Consider the following 22,975-nt stretch of genomic DNA (forward strand, 5'->3'; position numbering starts at 1 on the left):
TAATGTGATTCGTTTTTTCCCCGATTTTCTTTTGACGATACTTCATACTTCCTCCCCTCCCCCCACCATAATTCTTACAATAATTGTTTGTTTGGAGTAAAGCAAATAATTAGAAACATATTTAAACAACAAATTATAAATAAAATATATAAAAAATAAAATGAAAACATGCGTAGATTACACACTCTGACCAACAGATGGAAGCATGACTGAACGAATTGTACTGTCCCCAGCATCACGTGACGTTAGATCGTTCAATTCAATACTTTTCTTTTCTCCATTGACTTTTTTTTTTTTTTTTTTTTGTAAACTTACAAATGCATCCTTGGTGCTGATTGATAAAAGAAAACAACAAAATACAAATACAGTTACATAATATAATGAATTATTTTTAAAAGTAGATAATTAAAATAATAATAATAATAATAATAATAATAATAATAATAATAATAATAATAATAAAAACTACAAATTACAGTTTAAATGAGGAAAGTCTAATGTGAAAGTCAAGTTGGCATTAGGCCTATGTGTCATTGTGAGCAGTGTTACTTCATGCCTCCCTCTGCATTTGTGACTGCTGACCCACATGCTCTCACTACTAATGAAGATGAAATAATATTTTACAATGAAAACGCAAAAGTTGCTGACATGCGCTTGTGTAAAGCATTACAGAAATCTCTGAATCACAGAGAAAACTTTACTGTAGTAATGCAGATGCTTTTGATTCTCTTCTTCACTCTTAGAATTATCCAGGTATTGACAGCATTTGATTTCATTTGACTTGTTTATTCTACTTTCTGGGTTAATAACTTTATAAGAGCTATACATCATAAAAATGGTTTTGCTGATGTTTTCAGCCTCACGTTACTGCTTCAACCCATTATACATACTCCCATAACTATCACAATTTTACCACAGTGACATTAACACCTCAATTTGCATGTGGTGCTATGCAATGCAATGTTTAATTCAGAACACAAAACCTAATTTTCATGTTTGCATGACATGTACAGTACAAGATTGAGAATTAAAGAAAAGAAAAAAAAAAAAGAAAAAACAGTATGCAAACGTGTGAGCAAACTATGAGAAGCAGCCCAATGAAGGACATGGATCAAAGGCTTAGACCAAACAGCCCTCTAAAAATAAAAGTACTAATCATGGAAGTCAGCAGGACACCCTGCATTTGCCGATAACAGAACCATACTTATTGCAATGCTAAATTAATGCTAATGGTTGATGCAATTACAGAATTAATTCATGGATGTAAATACAGTAACTTCGCCTGTCTTGTGATTTCTCACTGACAACATTATAACAGGAATGACAACATAGATTTTGAAAAATTTTTATAATTTCAAGTGAAAAGGTTTCAGGCGTCATGCTTTGCCTGTGTTTGGGCTGAGGAGTAGGTGGGAGGAAAAGCTGTGGGCGCGCGCTTCCTCTATCGCGAGGAGAGAGAGAGATTGAGAGAGAGAGAGAGAGAGAGAGAGAGAGAGAGAGATCGGCAGCAGAACAGCGTCTCAAAATCCAGGAGCAGCGGCATGAAAACATTTTGTTTTAACATTTAGATTTTCCCCATCCAAACATTAATTTAACTTCTAGAATAATTTAAATGAATTCCCGTCGAAACACCCCTGAAGTAAAAGTTTGCCAAGCGGAAGTTCGCGCGGTAGGACATCGGAAAAAGTCGAAAGAGTGAGAAATATATAATAATCGTTTATCTTGCTGTGCAGCGAGAGAGTATTTTGAAAATGGACACTCACGTTAAGGAGGGACAACTGTACGTCCAGCACCAGAAGTTTGGAAAGGTAAGAGCTTGTCGCATAGAGTTTGATTGAAGAGGCAATGACAGATGAAGATGTCTGACATGATAAACCGGAGAATCTTACTAAACACTAGTTTAAACACATGTGCCAAGTTCTTAGATGTGTAATCTTTGTATTCATGTTTGAAAAACGTTCTATACTTTTTTCACTTATTTAATTTAGTGACTCATAATGTCATATTGTGTAACCATTAAGTAAAATAAATAAATAAAATATGACACTTTTCTTGCACCTTTAATAGGCACGTCAGTATGCAAAGCTGCAACGCAAATGTCTTTTTTTCCAACAAATTTAAGAGTTTTATTTATTTTTTTAAATCTGTTAATATGTCTGAAACATCACTATCAAGATGATTTTTAGTTTTTTATGATTAGTATGATTAGACTTCTTTTATGAAAGGTCAAAATATGTGGCAAAGAAAATAAATAAAAACCTTGACATCCATTTATCAGGGTCTAATGATCTCAGTGTTTTAAGCTTTTCTTGTCACATGACATCAAAACAAATATCAATATTTTTAACTGCATGACTGTTTATTTTTTAAAATTAGAAATACAATGAAAAAGTATGCCAAATTACATGAGGTAACATTTCTCTCCCACTTTCCCCCCAAAATTCCACATCTTAAATTAAGATAAATGATTTATATATATATATATATATATATAAAATTAGGTTTTCTTATTTTTTATGATTTTTAATTAAGAACATGAAGACATCATAGCGAAGAGTGAACTAAATGTTTTAAATGCATTTTAAGTAACTTTATAGGCCCAGACAAAAATGAGCACCACGTCACTGAGCCGTAAACTTATGTTTTTACATTTACAAATTCAAATTTATCCAATCCTATAGAGAGTGGCAGAAAGAGGACCTACAACATCTACCAGAAAAGACCGCAATTTTATATTTTAATGTTTCTAAATATAAACTTAACATTAAAGACAACTGAAATAGTGACTATTCCTCTTGTCCAGCTTGAGATGGTCACATGAAGGAGTAAATTCAGATTTCAGCTCTCAGCATGCATATTCTGTGTTTTTTGCGCCACTAACTAAATAAGATTTAACACAGAATTAAGGCTGGACAAACAACCTTTTCTTTCTCGTGAGTGATATCTAACCACTAACCAAGAGTACACATACACACGGCCAGCTGTGTCTAAATAATTTCCACTCTCTTGACTGTCCATGTGCAGTGGAAAATGCTACATCACAGACGCATGACCACGAAAGGTTCTGTTTGTTTTCTCTCTGAATGAATATGTGAGGCATGTTTTTTTGTCATTCTTTAGACATTGATATGAGTCACATGTCTTCAGTCAGACCTGTGCTGGATCAAAAACATTTGCTGGAGCAATGGCTTGTCATAAATTTATTATTCGCTTCCTCTGTCTAAAACTTCTTTGTTATGTGGAAGTAAGCAAATTATGAGTTCAGCTACATATCTTTACCCTCAGGCAACAGCAGAAATTCAAATTGAGCACTGATGGACTTTAATGCTGCCATTCATTCATCAGGAGCACAGTAAGCTTGTATGAAGGTTTTAGCATAGTTTAATAGCAAGTACAAAATATCTTGTCAACAATAACACATTACTAAAAAAAATCTTGTGTGCATGGTGATGCTTCTTTAGAGGCTCAGAAGGTGATGATAGATTCATAGTGTGATGGCTAAATCACACTGGATCATACTGCTGTGAGAATTGATATGCTGAAGGTCTAAAAGAAAAATGGTGACATCTATACATGCAGCTGAAACCGATAAAAGTACGACCAACATAACAAACACAACAGAGTGAATAAGAGATGTAGGAGAAGAGATGTTATATTGTGCACAAGCATGCAAGTGTCAGTCCCTGGCATCATGAAATCAAAACCTCATGCCCTTCATTGTTGATGTTGTGTTTTCGTTTGGTAATGAAAGTCAAGTTTGGATAGATTTGTTGGAGGTTGGAACAAGCATGTCACTTTTACAGCTGTAGGTTCGTGACTCACACTGTCAAAACAGTTGAGAAGTTGGAAGGACAAGGATGAACAGGAAAAAATAACATGAAAATGTTGTTTAATGTAAAACATGAATAAACGTTTTCTCTTTTTACTTTATCCAGAGGAGTCCTGTTTCAGTATTTCACGTTAAACCCTGCATAAAAGGTTTTTATTTTCATATTCCATTGCCATGTAACCTGTTTCAATAACTGCTTGTCCATATATGGAAATGCTACAGCATAGATCTGTTAAGTAGATGAGTCATAGATAAGTCTTCTTAACATAGTGTTACTTTTTCACTTTGTGTAACACATTTTCAAATTTTTTTTTTTTTTTTCACATTTTTCAGTTTTTAATGGGTTGCTTGTTGCTAAACAGCTTTCTGTAACATTTTAATGCTGCATTGTTTCATACCTTACACCTTAAGCACTGCGTGTTAAAAGGTGTAAAATTACCAAAAAAAGGTGTGAGCCGTTTCATAACCCAAAAGTTAAAACCGGAAACTAAATTAAATTGAGTATTAACCTTTTTGGACACATTCACATAGCTCTGGAGATAAACAGTAGGCTATCACTGCATGTTTGAAACATCGGCTCTGCCGCATGGCGTCATTACATGAGACATATCGTGACAAACCCTGTCCCAGTCCTTAGACTTGTTTGTGTATAGAGAAGACGGCTGATATAAGCTTTGACCTTTGCTCTTACGTTTTCCTACAGCTCAAGGAGATTTAGTAACTGAGTACTCTGTTCAATCCAAGACATACTTTACAAGAAATGTCAAGCACTAATGAATGCATTAATGGAAGCACCTTACACATTTCTGATCTTTCATAAACAGGGCAAACTGTAGTTACTTCTAGACTTTGATTTTTGTGAAATGTGTCTTGCATGCTGCTCTATTGTATAATGCAGGGTTTCAGAGTGGAAATTGTTTTTGCATAATTTTCAGCATATAGTTTTAAAAGTATTGTTGTTACTTGCCTTATGAAAGATGCTGCATGTACACAGGTATATGTACTGATTTTATTAGCAACAATGATATGCTTGAAATGAAGGCTGTGCAAAGTTTTTAGAGGTGCAGCGTCTTTACATCCACTGACAGAACACAACTCTAGTTTGACAATCTAACTCGACATCTTTATCTAACAGCAGTATTGCTCTTGTGATTGATGGACAGACATTTATTGTTCAGAATGCACCCCAATGAGTGTGGCATGTATTTGGGAACACAATGTGCACCAGGTCTGCTTTATTTACGTTCACATTTACGTTTTTGCATTTCACCAATATTCTGCCAAAATAAAAACTCAAGGATTTGATGTGTTAAATGCATGAGCGAACGTTTGGAACTGGAGAATATAAGAAATAAATATTTCAATTGTAACTTGTAGTGGTAGTTGGCTCTTGCAAATAAGAGTGTAACTGTTGCAGTGCATGTTAAATTGTTGAAATGTTAACTTATTTCAAGTAAATATTTCTAAGTCTACGGGTATTCACTATTTTTCCAAGTTGCTTTTGTAAGACACACTTGTCTTTCTAAGACATACTCAAATACAAAAAATTTAAAAGTTTTTAACTTGCACCTGTCAAGCCACCAAACACTTTGTTTTTGGACAACAATGGAAGTATGATGTTTTGTCCATGTTCATTTCCGATTTCATGAACAGAAGTGTCAGAATACCTTTTTGGTATTGGCTAAATGTTTGCTGAAGGGATCATTCATTTTGGTGCCAGTGTTGGGGATCAAGTATGAAAATAAATATATTAAAGAATGAACTGCAAAGTTACTGAATCATTCACATTTATTGTGACATTGGCTACATATTAACAGGATAGTCGTATTTTTAACATTTACTGTTTTACATGTGTATGCTTTGCAAGAAGTAGACTGTTACCAACAAGAAACTGTTTTTTAATTGCTAGTGTTTTCAGGTTAAAGGTACTTTACTGCTAGAATGTTTTCATATAAGCTGTATATTATATAATTTACATAATTATGAAGCCTCTTAAAAAGTGCAGCAGAAGCAGACTCACACATTTCATCAGATTACGTTTGGATGCAGATTTGAGGAAGTTTTCAGTCACTCTCTTTCTGATCATTTGCATAATTTCCATCCTGCACAGTATATTCCTCAAGTGTTGCCTTATATGGCTATACAAGGTGCTCTGTAATTAAATAACACAGCCCTATTTTATTATTGATTCATTTCATTTTGTCATTGATTTAAGGATCTAATGTGATTTATTTTATGTAGTGTTTAGTTAAACCAAGGTTTGTATTTGTATCCATTGATGTCTGTTTAGTCTTGTTGGTACAGTCCTCACTGAATGCACAAGTTAGATAAAAGGGGCAGTTTTTAAAAGGAACATAGAAACACAAACACCTGCAGTGTGTGGAGGAAACAGCACATGCTGGGTAATCTCATGCATCTTCTATACCACATTGACATCTGCTGTCTCTACAGTAGCTTTTGGTATTGTGTAATGGTCAGGTGTTAGATTCTGTCTAAATTGTAGACATTTGAGATTTATTGTATTGTGTTATCTTAAGCTTCTTGTTTGGAATTGGTAATTGGCCGAACATTAACCCTTCACTTGATGGGTGAACTCTTATGACTGTCTTGTGTACAAGGGGTTGACTAAGGCAGATGGATGCTTGAATGACCCAACAAGACTCCTATTCAGTATGCTGAAAGTTACTACAGATGAATGTAGACTTGTGAATAGAATTGTGATGAGGTAGGATTGCCATTAAAGTGAAAGTATAACAGAGTTTCATAGCAAATGGCTTACTGTAAACTCATGTTCTTCAGATTACAGATTAAAGTCCATTCCACTTAAACTTTGATGCTCATAAAATGAATCTAGCAGTTTTATCCAACTTCTCTGAAGTGGCGTGATTACTTTATATGATATGAGGATAAGTAAATGCTGATTTTCATATTTTTTTGGGGGTGAACTAAACCTTCAGATTGAGAATTGAGAAATCTTCATTGATCTTTTGAAATATTAGAAAGTCATTGCACTATTAAACTTCCTTGTTAGTCCAAAAACATTTTTTACTGAAACCAAGCTGCCAACAACAACTTGGAATAAAAAATTGATATAGACGCTAAGTTATCCAAATGTGCAGTTTTTAGTTGTGGAATATAATAACTATATTGCCATAACATGTCAGTAACCATGTTAAATCTAAAGCCTGATCTGTGGTAAATGATTGTTTTTATATTTAAGGAATCATCTAGTCTGCTGTTCTATTGCACAATCATTTATTTCTGTTATGTGTCAGTTAATGAAGTCATCGTCTGAACGGTCAACTTCATATTGTTCCTTTTAGAATGAAAAACATTCATAATGTTATTTGAATTAAAAACAGAAAAGTGATCAAAGAATGCTCCCTTTAAACACATGAGCTATTGATAATTTTAGCTCAGTGCAAGTTCTGCTCTTTTGCCAAAAAGTTATTGTCGAATCTGTCTACACAACATGCTGGATCTCATATTTACAGTACATTTTGCTTATACTTTTGGTTATGATGAAAGCAACTTGTGTTGAACAAAACTCAGGCAATTACATTCATGTGTTCAACACTGGCTACAGTGTTCAGTATTCATACTGTAATGCACACTTTTCACAATAAGTTAATCATTGCAACTGTAATCACAACTACATTTCAATAGTTTAACTTGAATAATTCTTATTTTATACGTGAAGATGTTTCTCAATGATAGCAGAAAGGAGAGAAACCCTTTAAACAGTTCAATTATGACTGCTTTTGATGTAAAAATTCTACTGATATTACACATGGATCTCACATAAAATAAAATGAAAAACATTCAAATTGTTATTCGAAGTAAAAACAGAAAGTGATCAAATGCTCCCTTTGAACACTTGAGCGGTCAATCAGTTTAGTCAATCATACATACAGTGCCTTGCAAAAGTATTCATACCCCTTCATTTTTTTATGTTGCTGCCTTATAATAAACTTCTTCAAATTACTTTTGTCCACATCAATCTACACTTCATACACCATAATTGACAAAGCAAAAACAAAACTTTCTTAACTTCTTAAATTTATTTAATATAAAAAAACAGACATAAGTACATTGCATAAGTATTCATACCCTTAACTAAATATTTAGCTGAAGCACCTTTACAGTCTCAAGTCTTTTTTGTTTGATGCGACAAGCTTTGCTCATCAGCATTTGGCAATTATCTGCCATTCTTCTCCTCATCTCTACCTTCTCATCTCAAGATCTGTCAGGTTGGATGGGGGCAGATGCACATTTTCAGGTTTCTCCAGAAATATTTCATTGGGTTCAAGCTCAGGCTCTGGCTGGGCCACTCAAGGACATTCACAGAGTTGTCTAGAATTGACTTTTGCTGTGTGCTTAGGGTCACTGTCCTGTTGGAAGGTGAGCCTTCTGCCCAGTCTTAGGTTCTGAATGCTCTGGACTAGGTTTTCATTAAGGCTATCTCAATATTTTGGTGCATTTAGCTTTTCTTCTACTCTGACGAGTCCCTCAGTCCCTGTTGCTGAAAAACAGCCCCACAGCATGAGGCTGCTGCCAGCACACTTTACTTTTGGGATGGTACTCTGTAGGTGATGAGCAGAGCTGATTTCCTTCAAACATGATGCTTGGAATTGAGGTTCATCAGACCAGAGAATCTTGTTTCTCACAGTCTGAGGTTCCTTTAGGTGCTTTTTTGCAAATTCCAAGTGTATCTTACCTGAAGAGAGGACTGAGTCTGGTCACACCGCCATGAAGCCCAGATCGGTGGAGTGTTGCAGTGATGTTTGTCCTTCTGTAGATTTCTCCCATCTGCATATATGATCATGGAGCTAAACTAGAGTGACCATCAGGTTCTTGGTCACCACACTAACCAAAGCCCTTCTCCATCAGTTGCTCAGTTTGAACAGATGAAAGAGCTCTAGGAAGAGTCCTGGTTGTTTCAGTCTTCTTCCATTAAACCTGTTTTATGCTTTACCATTATGGTGTATGGAGTGTAGACTGATGTGGGAAAAATGTTATTTCTAGCATTTCAACATAAGGCAGGAACATAACAAAATGTGAAAAAAGGAGGAGTTTTCGCAAGGCACTGTGTGTGTGTGTGTGTGTGTGTGTGTATATATATATATATATATATATATATATATATATATATATATATATATATATATATATATAATATGACCCATTTATGATGTCACAATGCTTTATTCCTTTTCATGTATTAGCCTGGCTTTGGTAGTGTGTCCACAGTAGGGCTGTGTGTCACCAGCAAAGTCACCATACGATATGTATCATGATACGGGACTGCACTGAATTTCACCTCAGCAGAATTTATCAAAACAGCTATTTATTAAACACTTCATACTATAGGGCCATTTCTAACTATTGGCAGAACAGGCAGTTTACCTCTGCATTATGAAGGGCCTCCATAACTGCACCACAGTACAATATAGGTAATGGCATATGTTTAATTTTTACATTGGGCACTCCCCACCAGGTACAATATTCTGATTGTTTGCATCTTGTTTTTAAGCCCATAAATAATAATGTACTCGTTCTAATAAATTTACTCATAAATGTGCTCATACTAATATATATATATATATATATATATATATATATATATATATATATATATATATATATATATATATATATATATATATATATATATATATCATCTTAACATTGCTGGTAGATTATCATTGCACAAATTAACACACTTTTTACATTAAAAATTACATTACCTTTCTCAACAAGGAGCTGGTAACATCAATGTTTTGTTTCTAAAGGAATGAAAGTCACAGCTTCACTGTTAAAGGGTTACTCCACCCCAAAATGAAAATTTTGTCATTAATCATTTTGTCATATGCTCTTCTGTGTCAGCCGTGACACAAGGCTATGTTTTCTATGTGTATTTACGCTTCATTTGAACGAAAACCACGCATTCGTGCAGCGCAGCTGACACAGAAGAGTGTGCGCTTCTTGCGTTCAGTGTATGTTCTCCAAAATAGCGCTACGGTGATGCAGAGAGACACAGAGGAGACAAATTGTTGAATAAAGTCGTTATTTATGTATTATCGTCGCTTCATAAAATTCAGATTGAACCACTGATGGCAGATGGACTGTTCTGACAATGTCTTTCATACTTTTTTGGACCTTGACAGTGCTATTTACTTGGCAGTCAATGGGACAAGTCTTAAGCCTCCTGTTTTCATCCAAAATATCTTAAATTGTGTTCCGAAGACAAACGAAGCTTTTAGGGGTTTGGAATGACATGGGGGTAAGTAATTAATGACAAAATTTTTATTTTGGGGTGGAGTATACCTTTGATAAAGAAACACGGCAAAACTGTGGTAATTCATACATACACAGCCTCTCTTTCTCTCTCCCGTAAATAAACACTTGATGAATTACACTTTTCTGAGAATAGAATATTAAAGTGGAGAGAGAGCGCACGTGAAAATGGTTGCCAGGTTGACAAAGATAAGTAACACATTTAGCAGATATTTCTGTATTGCTAAATTGGGAGGCTCTGTTTCAGGGATTATGTCTCTTTATATCAGGCAACCCAGGTTTGTGTTCCTCTGCAGCCAGATTAAACCTGGTTGTAGCCAGTGTTGGGGAAAGTTACTTTTAAAAGTAATGGATTACAATATTGCGTAACTCCCTAAAAAATAACTAATTACATTACTTAGTTTCTTTTTATGGAAAGTAATTGCGTTACATTACTTTTGTGTTACTTTTGCATTACTTTTTAAATGTGGGCTGGGCTTGCTTGTTTGTTTTTAATATAAAAAGTTCTATTTTTAGCAAATGTAAAAGCCCTTTCACACCAAAAAGTGAAAGGAAAAAGCAGCAGAGTACAGTAGAACGCAGGAAAAGAAGGTTCAACACTCTAGCAATAAAAAAACAACAACAAAAAGAAAGAAGCACAAATGTTAGTTTATCTAAAGTCATTTTTGCTTATTAGTATGGTTGAACTAAATCATCAAAGGTCAGCAGCAAAGACATTGGTTAATAAAATGGGATTAAATACATAAAGGATATTCGTGTTATTTACCATTTAATTATTGCAGGTTTGCAACATATTCTGAGTTTGCATTTGACGGTTTAAATTCATTTTGATGACTATTGAATCTGTTGTCAATAAATGGGAAAACAAAGTAGCTGGTGTTAGTTATTTGAAAAAGTAACTGATATTTTCTTGTAAATTAAAAAGTAATGCATTATTTTACTAGTTACTTGAAAAAAGTCATCTGATTACGTAACTCACGTTATTTGTAATGCGTTACCCCAACACTGCTTGTAGCCTATATATTATGCTCTATTTATAATTTTTTTAGAAACCTCACACTTTTCTACTCCATTTTAAACGGTGTTCTTGCATTCAAATTAAGCGCGGTCCACTGCTGCACATGTGCCATGATATCGATACAGAGACAGCTGTAATGATACTCGTATCGCCGTATCGATGTATCGAACACAAAACTAGTACACGGCATTAGTAAATACAACAACAATCTGCATCACAATAGTAAATAGTCGCAATAGTCAGCTTGAAATATTTTTAAGGTCATTATTTTTTCTTGTTACGTTACAAACAATGTGAGGAACTGACCCAAACTCCTCCTCTCTCACACACACACACCCATAGACACAGATGTCTTTTGTTTGCTGCAGAATTCGCTTTTCGCTGTCCATCTGGAGGAAGGGGCTTGAAAGTCATTGTTAAGTTCCTCTAGTTGACCTCAGCATTATGATCCAGATGCTAAATAAAGAAAGTGACATAAATTTGGGACTCATCTTGCATGAAAATTTTATGACCTTGATTAAGGGGTGTTGACGTCAACAATAATTTGCAACTACCTGGAAGCTGATCATTTTTAAAGTCACAATCTAACAAGTTTTCTTCCATATTGTGACATACAGTATATCAAAGAGAAATGAATTATTGAAAAAGAAAATAAAAATAGAGTGGGGATTTGGTTCTGTCCTTTGGTTGTTTATTTGGATGGCAGATTTGAAAGTGATCATGAAATCGATTTTAAGATAACCAGTTGGAGAAGTCCAACAAAGATTAGCAGTGAGAAGTCTGAATGCAGGCTCAAAAACATGAAAAAGAAAATTGATGGAGTGATTTTTCAATTCATGAAGACTTTAATATGATTAGCAACCTGAGGCAACATGACTTGACATAGCCTATATTCTGTGTATGTTTCTGTTAAGATTCAAACTAACAGAAATAGTTCTGTGTGCATGTATTTTCAGATATTTTTAGACCCATAAGTGAATAATACTTGAATTCCCCCAAGACACTGCTGGTTCTTCATCGAAGGATAAAAACTTCCTCTTATCCCTCTCTCCTTTTTAGAAATGGAAGAAGAACTGGTTTGTACTCTACCCAGCGAGTCAAAACGGCATTGCACGGCTTGAGTTTTATGATTGCTCGGGCAGCTCTAATGATAAACCTAGCACTAAGAAAATGGACAAGAAGATCATTCGTCTGTCAGAATGCATCAGCATACTTCCTGCTGTCACTGAAACCTGCCCCAAAGAAAACATGGCCGCCTTCTGTGTGGAGACCAATGACAAGACGTACGTCTTTGCAGCTGAGAAATATATTACCAACGAGTGGGTGGAGAAGATGTGCGAGATTGCTTTTCAGGTGAGATAACATCATGGAGACCTTTTAATGGTTCAAGGTTCAATGTGGTCAACACTTCAGACTGAGAAGAATGAGAGACATGTGACACTTTTTTCAAAGAATTTATATTAGTATTCGCTCCTAACAGTATTTGCTCATTTTAATAGAATAAATAAATAAATAAAAATACATAATGGGAATAAAATTTTCTAGCAGTGATAATTTTGAAGGTATAATGGAAGACAATAAATAAATAAATATTACTGTTTAATAAAAATACTGTATGAATAATTCTAATAATGGCCTTTTAATTATTGTTTTATATGCTCAGGACATTTCTTCTTGTGATTCAACCTTTAAGACTTTTATATCCCCTGAAAACTCAGAAGCTTTATTATTTATAGCTAGAAAAAAACAAAAACAAAACTATAAATCAGTGATTGACAGTTTGTCGTTTTACAGGCTTAACCATGGATGAATTCTATTCAACTATTTGACAATGAAACATTTTAACCATGTCTTAAGGTGCTCTTAAACACAGAAATCCATTCCAGACATGTTGATCATTTCCAAAGGCAAGGACACGGCTGCCTATATACTAACTTTGCATCTTTCTCTTTCGATCTCACTTTCTTTCTCTGTCTCTATCGTTTTAAGGGAGGAAGTGGTTCTCCTGGTAGTATTGACTCAAATGGACAGCAAAAGCTTCAAATGGCAGAGAATCTCATTTATTTCTCCAGAGAGGAAGGTAAGAGGCAACATGTGACATTATTAATTTACTCAACTGGTTTAAATTATGTAAGCCAGCTGTTTCTTTCATTTGAGCTCCAAGTGCACATTTCATAATATACAGTGAGTTTCTCAAAGCGTAGGACTTGACGTCACATCCACTATCAGTTCTGTTTCTTTTTGGTTGCTAGACTGAATTTATATGCACAACTAGACCAGCAAACTGCTCTCAGTGAATAGACAGAAATGTTCTGTTAGATGCAAATGGACTGCATGCAAATTCCCTACTCATGTTAGACACAATGCCTGAAATATTAGACCTCTTTAATGTGGTTATACTTAGCTGTTTCCAGAAAGACGTAGCTGGCTGTGTCACACTCATTTTATTTGAATAGTCCCTGAGTAAAAGACGCAAAGGGCTAACAAATGAAATGGAGGAGGACAGAAAGTGGAGCAAAATCTCAGGCATTTCCCCTGCCCCCTCCTTCAAGGCTGGCACTCACTTCATCCAGTGCTATGCTTGGTAAACAGTCAAGGAGTCACTGTTAAGTCCACTCAGTTCACAAACTACCTCCTGCTCCTGCTGTGCATTCTCCAGTGTTTCTAGGGAAATAGTTTGCGATCACTTCTGTTTTTAGTAAGGGCAACACTGACTTCCTCAAAGAGTGTGGGAGCTGACATTTAAAGGGCTTGCAACGATACAGTCTTGGCACTCAATTATCTCCTTTGCATAGACATTTTCTGGCATGACAGTATAACGCATGGGTAATGGCTGTTGGTGCCCTGTCCAGTGTCTGTTGGTATTTTGTTTAAAAGCCAATCCAGAGGTAGACAAGAGCAACTGTAGAGTGGAGCAACTGATTTGGTATGTTATCAGTTTGCAAGGCAGAGGAAAGTAGAGTAATCGGCACTCATAGCCTGTGGTCTCTGATAAGCAGAAGCATATCTGAACTTGCTGAACTTAGCAGGGAAATAGCATACGGGACCCATCAAATGAAAAACATCCTGGCTGTACTTTTTTTTTTTTTTTACATTGTGGATTGTTCCTATGTGATTTGAAAAAGACCAATGTTGGCTAATTTCCTGAGATTCAAAGAACTTTCAGTTTTACTTACAAGCCACACGCAAAATTGCTATAAATTGTAAAGAACAAATTTTGCCAGCTTGTTTATATTGTTTATATAAACTGCTAAATGTGGACAATGATGAAACTCTACAAAGCTGCTTTGAAATTGTGTGTATTGTGAAAACCGGTATACAAATACAGAGTTTGACTTACTTGAAGTAATACTTACCTGGGGGAAAATATATCTGCATATAAATTGACTCTATTTTTAGTTACTGATAAACCTATTGGTATCAATAAAAGGCAGTGACATAATGATTCGAATACACTACTTAATGATTACAGAAAAGCCTCATTAAAATAATAAAAGAAAAGGCTTTTTAAAATAGTTTGGCATTGTTTCTTTCATCTTTATTAATATACTTATTTTGACCAAATACTTTATTAATATTTGATAAACTTTTGTACACCAAATCAAAGTCATGTGGGGCAACCAACATGCAGAAACAAACATAAAACATGTCAATTATATCATAGAGAGGACTGTGACAAGGTCAGTAAGTCTCTGGAATTATCAGATTTGACCTTTTAATAAAACCATAAAATTAGTTCAGATGTGATGCAACTCCCCAAAAGTGAAATCATGATTATTTAAAAAAAATCTTTTCCTTGAAATATATATATTTTTTAATAATGATTATGTGTATACTCACATGGATTGAAGGTCTAAGGAACATATATTTGCTTTTTATTTAATGGATACACCTCATCACATTTTCAGAATAATTAAATCTAGTCTGTTCTTTCTACCACAAAGTTTTTGTTTTTACATGCATAACCCAAAATATATGTCCAAAGTGTATATAAAGTATTTATAAGAAGAAGATTATCAAGAATATGTATAGTTAGATTACTTCTATTAGTAGGTTAGCCATGTGTATGTTCATACTTGTTTGTTTATTTTTACTTTCATGGTTTAGATGTCTATATTTATTTTTAAATACTGTATGTACTGTACCGTAGTCAGGGGCGTCACTAGTGGGGGGAAAAGGGTGACAGAGTGCAGAGGGCCCAGAGGTCGGGGGAGCCTGTGATCGCCTACTGGCCATCAGGAGCACCGGAACATTCTAATTCGAGTAGTGGGCCGATCGTTGAAACAAGGGAGACCTCCCTGATATTAGGTGCTGTTTTTAAATGACGGCGCATGCAAAACCGCAAAGTACCGCTACCAGAAGCATCCACCAGCCACACCTCAAAGCAGAGCAGGATCAGTCTCCCACTTCTGCCACGATTTATAAGAAGAGATAAACAGTGCGAGTTGCTTGATCTATTCAGATGTGACACAGAATTGTTATACAGTCGTGTGATATGAGAACATTAAAGGTTCTGTAGTGATGCTGGCTGAAAACAGCCACAATGAGGTATACTGGAAAATGGCACTAGGCTTATCAATTCAGCACCATAGTAATTTAACAATGTTAACAATTAACAATAATACAAATAAAACAATTTATTATAAATATTACTGTTATTACATATTGGGGAATATTTAAATTTTATAGAACGTGTTTTGTAGTTTCTTTGTGTTTAGTTAACTACAAATTTTATAGTTCATTATTACTTATTATTTATTTTAAAAACCATAATGAGGACCATGGTTTTACTTCTTGTTACCACCATCCTACTAATAGTAGTCAGCTAAACTCTGGATTCTAAGCAAGAACTTCTTTCTTTTGAGATGTTGAATCTTAGATGTTGAATAAATTAATTTTAATTGAAGTAAGAACATCAGTTGGTCAGAACAAAATTGGCAGACATGTTACTTTTTAAATTCTTATTTGGATCATACTTTCAAGACCTAGAATCTGTGACTCTGAAGTACAGTGAATATCCAAACTGGTGCGGTGACTGACAGCCACACATACTCCTCAAAACATTAGATTCATCCACGCTGAGGATTCATGCTGACGCACAACCCACGTAAAGATGACAATTCTGCAAATAACTGCAATTGGAGGTTTCAAATAGAGACGGCAACAAATAGGCAAGACTTACGGACTGCAGCTGTAAAGTTGATTTTATAAAGAGATTTACTTTTCTTTATCATGGTTTTTCTTTTTGTCATTGAGTCACATAATAATTTTATCTGACCTGTTGTATTACTGTAAACTTGAACCAGATTCAGAACAAGGAATTTCATATACACACTTTAAGTTGAATCTGTTCTGTTTTGCAGTTAATGAGTTTTGGGTGAGTGTCCAAAGGACAGAAGCATCAGAGCGCTGTGGTCTCTCTGGTAATTACTGGCTTAGGGCTAACGTGGACAACCTTATCCTGAAGGACCCCAAGACTAAAAAGGATTTACTCGTATGGCCCTACAAGCTTCTCAGGCGCTATGGAAGAGACAGGGTGAGTTTTAGTCACTTCTAAATTTTTGAAATGTCCTCAATTAAAGCCTACTGAGGTTTCAAACCAATAAAAATCAGTGTGAATTGCTAACAACGATCAACTGCATGACATTTAATACCCCTGAATCTCTTCTGTGGGATGGTAACAGGTGATGGATGACCTTCAACACTGACTGCATTCAGTCTTAGCCTTGACTTTGTAAATACGTAGCTCACAGACACTCACTCCTTATAATGTAGACTGCTCACGGTGTGTCTAAATTAATCTAAAGGCTGTTTGCATTAACCCAACATAGTTGCAAACAGCTGGCCTCATACTACAGTTGACATATAAAACAGGAACTTAAGCCACTGTTGTTTCCAACTCTGCTTCCTGTCATTACTATAGAAACTGCCTTGGTACAGGAAGATGGCCTTCCTCTCTCCTTTATGAGTGGGTGGAAGGCAGCGCTAATGTGGTGAATAACTACTGAATGCAGGTCATGATGGTTTAAAAAGACTGTAACACTTAAGTTGAGGGACCAATTTTCACTATTAACTAGTTGCTTATTAGCATGCATATTACTAGCATAATGGCTAGGGGTGCTCTGATTGATCGGCTTCTGATCACTATCAGCCGATAATCGCTTTGGGATGTTTGATCGGCGGTCTCTATAAAGGTCAATCTCAAAAAACCGATCTCAAGCTGATGACATGCCTGCCGTGAGAGGTTTGGCATAACATGCTGCGGCACCGTCTCAATCTCTGTCCGGCGAGGGTAAAATAATTATAATGCTGAAGGTGAGGTGCAATTCATATTTCTTCATTAAGTAACTTATAAAGTAATCTGAAAACTTTCTGTGAGACATAATTTCACAAACAGTATGAGTGAATCACCACACATGCTCTCTCTTTCTCTCTTAAATGCGCAAATGGCTTCAAATCACATCGCGTCTGCACTATAAGCGAGCTGCACGCTGCACAGTTGACACAAGAATTGTCACTTACTCAATCGAGGCAGTGTTGCATCGTTACTAAAGTTTATAAATAGCATTTCTTTTTAATTCTTACCAGTGTTTAAACCATTCAGCGCTCGGGCACTCGCAGGCCAGGTTCACATTACTCCGTTTGCAGTGCGTATGCTGTGCTTATTGTTCCGCGTTCATGATAACGGAATAAAGCGTTCACATTGCAAACGGTTACGGTCCAGCAGTGTGTTCCAGGAGCAGTCTGCAGCAGTGCAGAGATCATTTCTGCACAGAGTCTATTTTTTTGCTGTGCTGCATGCGCTGAATTAAAGTAACAGTGCATTGTTTGTGGTAAATATGAACATGGATTGAGACGAAAATGTAGTAATTACACAATAAATTCTTATAATTAAAGTCTACTGTGTTTCACAGTCAACACGTAGGCTATGGCTCTTTTGCTAGCTTTAAAGGAAAAGAGCAGAGAACTTTTAGATAAACAAGGCAATTATAGATAGCACTCATGTAGGTAGTAAAACAAAGTTCTTTTTGAAGCGCAGTATTGCATGTAATAAAAAATTAAATGCAAAAGAAAACGCAGTAGAGCTGACTTTCTGTCAATGGTAAGTTTTATTTTGGATTTGTGTGATAATGTAAGAAAACTAGTTTAAATGTTTTGCCACTTGCTTGAGCAACTTAATATGTCAATCTAGAAGTAGGCCTAAATGCAAAAGTAAAAAGCATGAATAATTTGTTTCTTATATTTATTGCGTTTAAATGCGTCTATGAAAGATTGTATTAGTGTACTGTGTAAAAAAAGAATCACAATGTTTTTGGATCAAAATAATGGATAAATGTTGTGTTGTTAAACAGCCTTGGATCAGTTGCATACTCCTGTGTGAAAGCACAGTGAGCACCTGCTGCTTCTGCACTGTTTATGTACCACACATGGATTGCATACGCACTGCAAACAGAGTATGTGTTAACCTGGTGTACATACAGGTCATACAGCTCACAAAATCAGGCTCGTGCTACGTGTAAGCTATTGTGCCACAATTGCATGGTTGTCAAAACAAAAATGCAGTGCATGATCAAACATTTAGGTGAGATAATTATATATTTTTGAAAAATGTCTAAAAAATCCCCCCCTCCAATTAAAAAAATACCCTCTCACAAGAGTCATCTAAGAGGGGAATTCATTTTTAAAAATGAAATTCAGGCCCTGAATAAATGTATAAAAATCTTGATTGAATCATCACTATAAATAATTCTACATGAAAAAAAGAAGGCTTTAAAAAGATCTGTATTGGTAATCGGATCGGCAAATACTGCTTTCTGGGCCTCAAAAATCCTGATTGGAGCACTCCTAATAATGGCTGATTATTAGTACTTAAAAAAGCATATATTAATTCCTTATTCTGCATGGCCATATTTTAGATCCCTTAATACTACCCCATACCTAAATGTAACTACCTTACTGACTATTAATAAGTAGAAAATTAAGAGTTTGAGGCAAAAGTTGTAGTTAATAGTTATTTAATAGTGAGAATTTGTCCCCAAAAATAAAATGTGACTGGAAAGATTAATGAGCCCAGTGTGCTGGGTCCCTTTTTCCCCCAATTGTTAAAAATATGTTTTAACAAATAAAAACTTAAATTTTGGAAAATAAATAAATAAAACAAAAACACTTAATAAAACTACTAAAATTAATATAAAAACTGTATATAAATATAATAAAACAATCTATATAATTAAATCTATAATAGTATATAAATAATACTAAAATAATATTGATAACATGATGACATTTATTTAAAGAAGGTTCATTCAAAAAGCAAGTTTAATGTCTATGTGCATAAGTGAATAAAACGAAAGTAACTAAATATCCCAAACACTTTGTCACATTCTCTGCAGGTTATGTTCTCTTTTGAAGCCGGACGAAGATGTGACTCTGGGCCAGGGAACTTCACCTTTGAGACAAAGCAGGGAAATGAAATATTCCACATTGTTGAGGAATCCATTAGGGAGCAGAAAGCCCAAGCTGAAGAACGACACCAAAGTTATTCATTAGACTCTGACTGCCCAGCTCTCCAGCAGATCCGTGCTGCCATCTCAGAAGCAAACAGTCGTGAACCAGATGGAGATTCTGGTGGTAGCAAGCCTGGGTCTGCGGACGGTGTCTTTGGTAGAAAGGAGAATGATGGGAAAAATTTAAAGGGCCGAAGCCTTCCAGAGCCACCACCTCCCGTTGGTGGGACCCCGCCGCGATCTCCCATGCCACGTGGGTCCAAAAATCTGTTAGAGGACCAAGGGAGTCTATACTCGGAGCCTGCTGACTCGGTCCGTCCACCGCCTAGTCCAGGAGACTGTTTGTACTCGGACCCGGTGGACAGTATCAAAGTCATGCCCACTCCTAACCCACGTCTCAGGCCGACTGGTGATGATGGAGGTAGCCGCCACCCAGGCATCAAGCCTGATCCATTCTATACAGACATCTATGATCAGATAAGTGTGGACTTGGTACAGAGAACAGTGGGACTGGGACTCGATGGGCGAAGCAGGCACCCTGCAGATGGAAGTCCAACAGAGCACATCTACGATGAGCCAGAGGGACGTGCCACATCTGCACAGCCTATCATCACGCTTTATGACGAAGCACGGTTGGAAATGCATCCCTGGAGAACCAGGGGAACGGAGGAGCCTCAAGGTCACGAGGCGGCTCAACAACCACTGCCAGTGCCCAGACCAAAAGGCCCCAAACCTGTCACAGCACCCAAACCAGGCAAAGTAGCACTGCCCAAGAAAGACCCTCCTCCGCTGCCTCAACTTAAAGGCAGTGCTAACCTGAACAACAATAACAGTAGAAACAACCATAACAGCACGGAAGGTGGCATAAGAGGTGCTGGTGCAGGAAACAATCCGGAGCTTTACAGTAAAGTATCTAGACATCAGCCGCCTCCAAATGCGTGGCATCCTACCATGCAGTCTCCAGACATCATATATGACAACTTGGGTGACATTTGACCTAACCTTTCAATTTAGGCAGTCTGGTCTCCTTTTCCTTAACGCTTAGATGTTTAATTGAAAGAAATGCATTTATGGTTAACAAGGGAGTGCTCAGCGTCCGTGCTCAGATTGAAACCTCAGTCATGAAGTCACTGACTGTCAAAATGATTGAGAGCTAAGACTGTACAAAACTTTTACAATGTCCTCTGAAAGGGCTTGTACTGGCACATGCCAGATTTTTGCACTTCTTGGGCAAAGTAATCCTGTTTTGCAAATTTGAGTCTGTGACTTTTGTATCGGAAGAGATTATAAAGCACTTGTCATAACACTCGGCTCCCTGGAGAATTTGAGTGTTGTTGTGTGAACGTTATCTGCCAGATCCAATTTAATGGTTAAAGTGCAAAGACAGAAAGGTCAGTTTTTGCACGTACAAACCTTGAATTATTTTGCATGGGGATTGTAGCAAAAGGATACTAATCCACTGCTCTGAGTGTGTGTGTGTGTGTGTGTGTTTTATTAGTATGTGCGTATGTGAATGAGTCAGCAGCTGTGCTGTTGTTTAACATGATGATGATGATGATAAAAATTATAGTACAAGAGAATTCTCTAGTTATTCTTACTTTTCCATTTCCAAAAATGTACAAGTACATATCGAAGGAAAAATCTGGACTTGGTTTGTTGAGAGGGCATGAAATCACCCTGAATACCCGAGCCTTCACTCTCAGTCCCTTATTCATCTAGTCCTCTGTTGTCCTGAACAGTGTCTGACATCTGAGGGATAATCCTGATGCAAAGTGAATATTAACTATCTGTGTAAAATAGGGGCCTTACTTCAAATGAGAGTTAAATGTTGGCTGAGTTAATGTGTCTGCCTGGCAGTGTGTGAAGGTACAGACTGTTCCCTCTCCTGTTTTCTTTCTCGTTCGCCCTCTCACTCATTTCCTTTTGTCCTCTCTCCAGTCTCCCCAAGTCTTTTCTTTCAGTTTTTTTTCTTTTGAGCGGACCGCCAAAATCTGATCTATTCATCACATTCTGCTCTATTTTCTTAACGCTTAGTGCTCTTAAGCAGAAAAGCAGTGAATGTGTTGACAGAGCAGAGTCCTTCATCTCAAAAGAATGCATTCATTTGGTCCAAGGTCTGACTTGTTTAAAAAGGATAGTTTACCATCATACTGGGTTGCAGTGTTTAATTTTAAGAGCGGATTACTCATAGGTATTAAAAAAGAAAGTGGACTGACAACACCTATTTTGCCCTCTTTTCTTATCATCGTCATTTGCAGTTGGTATAGTTTTTAATTTCGTTTGACAGTTATTTGTTTATTTAGTTTCTTGTTGTTGGATATGATACAAACATACTGAATAAATGTTTGAGACAAGCAAAAATCTTTGTAAAATTGGTTCATCATGCTAAACAGATGCTTCCTATTTAGAGACCTATGTTTCCACTCAAGCTTTAAATAGTGTATGTGTTTTAAGGAGGTCAAGTTATCAGTTTCAGTTTTGGCATCATGTGAATAAAAAAAGGTATACATTGGTTCAGTTTGGATGCACTTCTCATGTTGTACTAGTTCCTGTTTTCTTGAATGTTCCGTTTATGTTTTCGTTCCGCTGGCCCCTTGATGCTTGGATAACCAAACGGAAAACAGAACTGAGCTGTTGTATTCTGAAGTTTGAAGCAAATGATGGGGAAGTGCATTCGTTACATCTTTCAACTAAAATTGAAATACAAGAATCTCATCGGTTAAAATAAAATCTGTACTATACCTGAAGTACACATCATTGAACATCATTTTTGCATTAATCACCTATGTGTATTATTAAACACATAAAATGAATTTTTAACAAAAAGGTTGTAGTATGCACATAATTAACAAATATTTAATATTTAATTGAAATTTTTTTTTGACGACCCTTATTACTGATTCTTGGTGTAATTCATAATATGATTGATATAGACCAGGGATCTCCAACCCTGCTCCTGGAGAGCTACCATCCTGCAGACTTCAGTTGCAACCCTGCTCCAACACACCTGTCTGTAATTATCAAGTATCCCTGAACATCTTGATTAGCTGCTTCAGGTGTGTTTGATTGGGGTTGGAGCTGAAGTCTGCAGGAGAGTAGCTCTCCAGGACCAGGGTTGGAGACCCCTGATATAGACAGTATTAAGGTATAGTAAATATAAATTATACTGTTAATCTACTGTATGGGTCATGTAGTTATATATTGATTTTGAAAAACTGAGATTGCTACCGTCGTTCCTTTAAAAAATATATAATGCAGTCAAATTTTAATTTCAATTTTTCCCCATCCAGTTTTTATAACTTTTAGGCTTGCCTGTTTGATTTC

At 36.1% G+C, this 22,975-nt stretch overlaps 1 protein-coding gene across 1 annotated transcript; it reads left to right on the forward strand.

Moving 5' to 3' along the window:
• Window positions 1–1,448: 1,448 nt before the first annotated feature.
• dok1b (docking protein 1b) lies at window positions 1,449–22,163 on the forward strand. Its single transcript, XM_019102367.2, has 5 exons — window positions 1,449–1,808; window positions 12,204–12,497; window positions 13,134–13,224; window positions 16,508–16,680; window positions 19,538–22,163. Exons 1-5 carry the CDS (start codon window positions 1,752–1,754, stop codon window positions 20,645–20,647), a joined length of 1,725 nt encoding a protein of 574 aa, XP_018957912.1. The 5' UTR covers window positions 1,449–1,751; the 3' UTR covers window positions 20,648–22,163.
• Window positions 22,164–22,975: the final 812 nt, after the last annotated feature.

This window comes from Cyprinus carpio, chromosome B7 (genome assembly GCF_018340385.1).
Source record: "Cyprinus carpio isolate SPL01 chromosome B7, ASM1834038v1, whole genome shotgun sequence".
NCBI classification, from domain to species: Eukaryota; Metazoa; Chordata; class Actinopteri; order Cypriniformes; family Cyprinidae; genus Cyprinus; species Cyprinus carpio.

What these genes read in the sequence shown, in the direction of transcription:
- dok1b (XM_019102367.2), top strand. Translation starts at nt 1,752, where the DNA reads ATGGACACTCACGTTAAGGAGGGACAACTGTACGTCCAGCACCAGAAG. An exon ending in AGCACCAGAAGTTTGGAAAG is followed by an intron (nt 1,809 to 12,203) that starts GTAAGAGCTTGT and finishes TCTCCTTTTTAG; the next exon opens with AAATGGAAGAAGAACTGGTT. An exon ending in TGTGCGAGATTGCTTTTCAG is followed by an intron (nt 12,498 to 13,133) that starts GTGAGATAACAT and finishes TATCGTTTTAAG; the next exon opens with GGAGGAAGTGGTTCTCCTGG.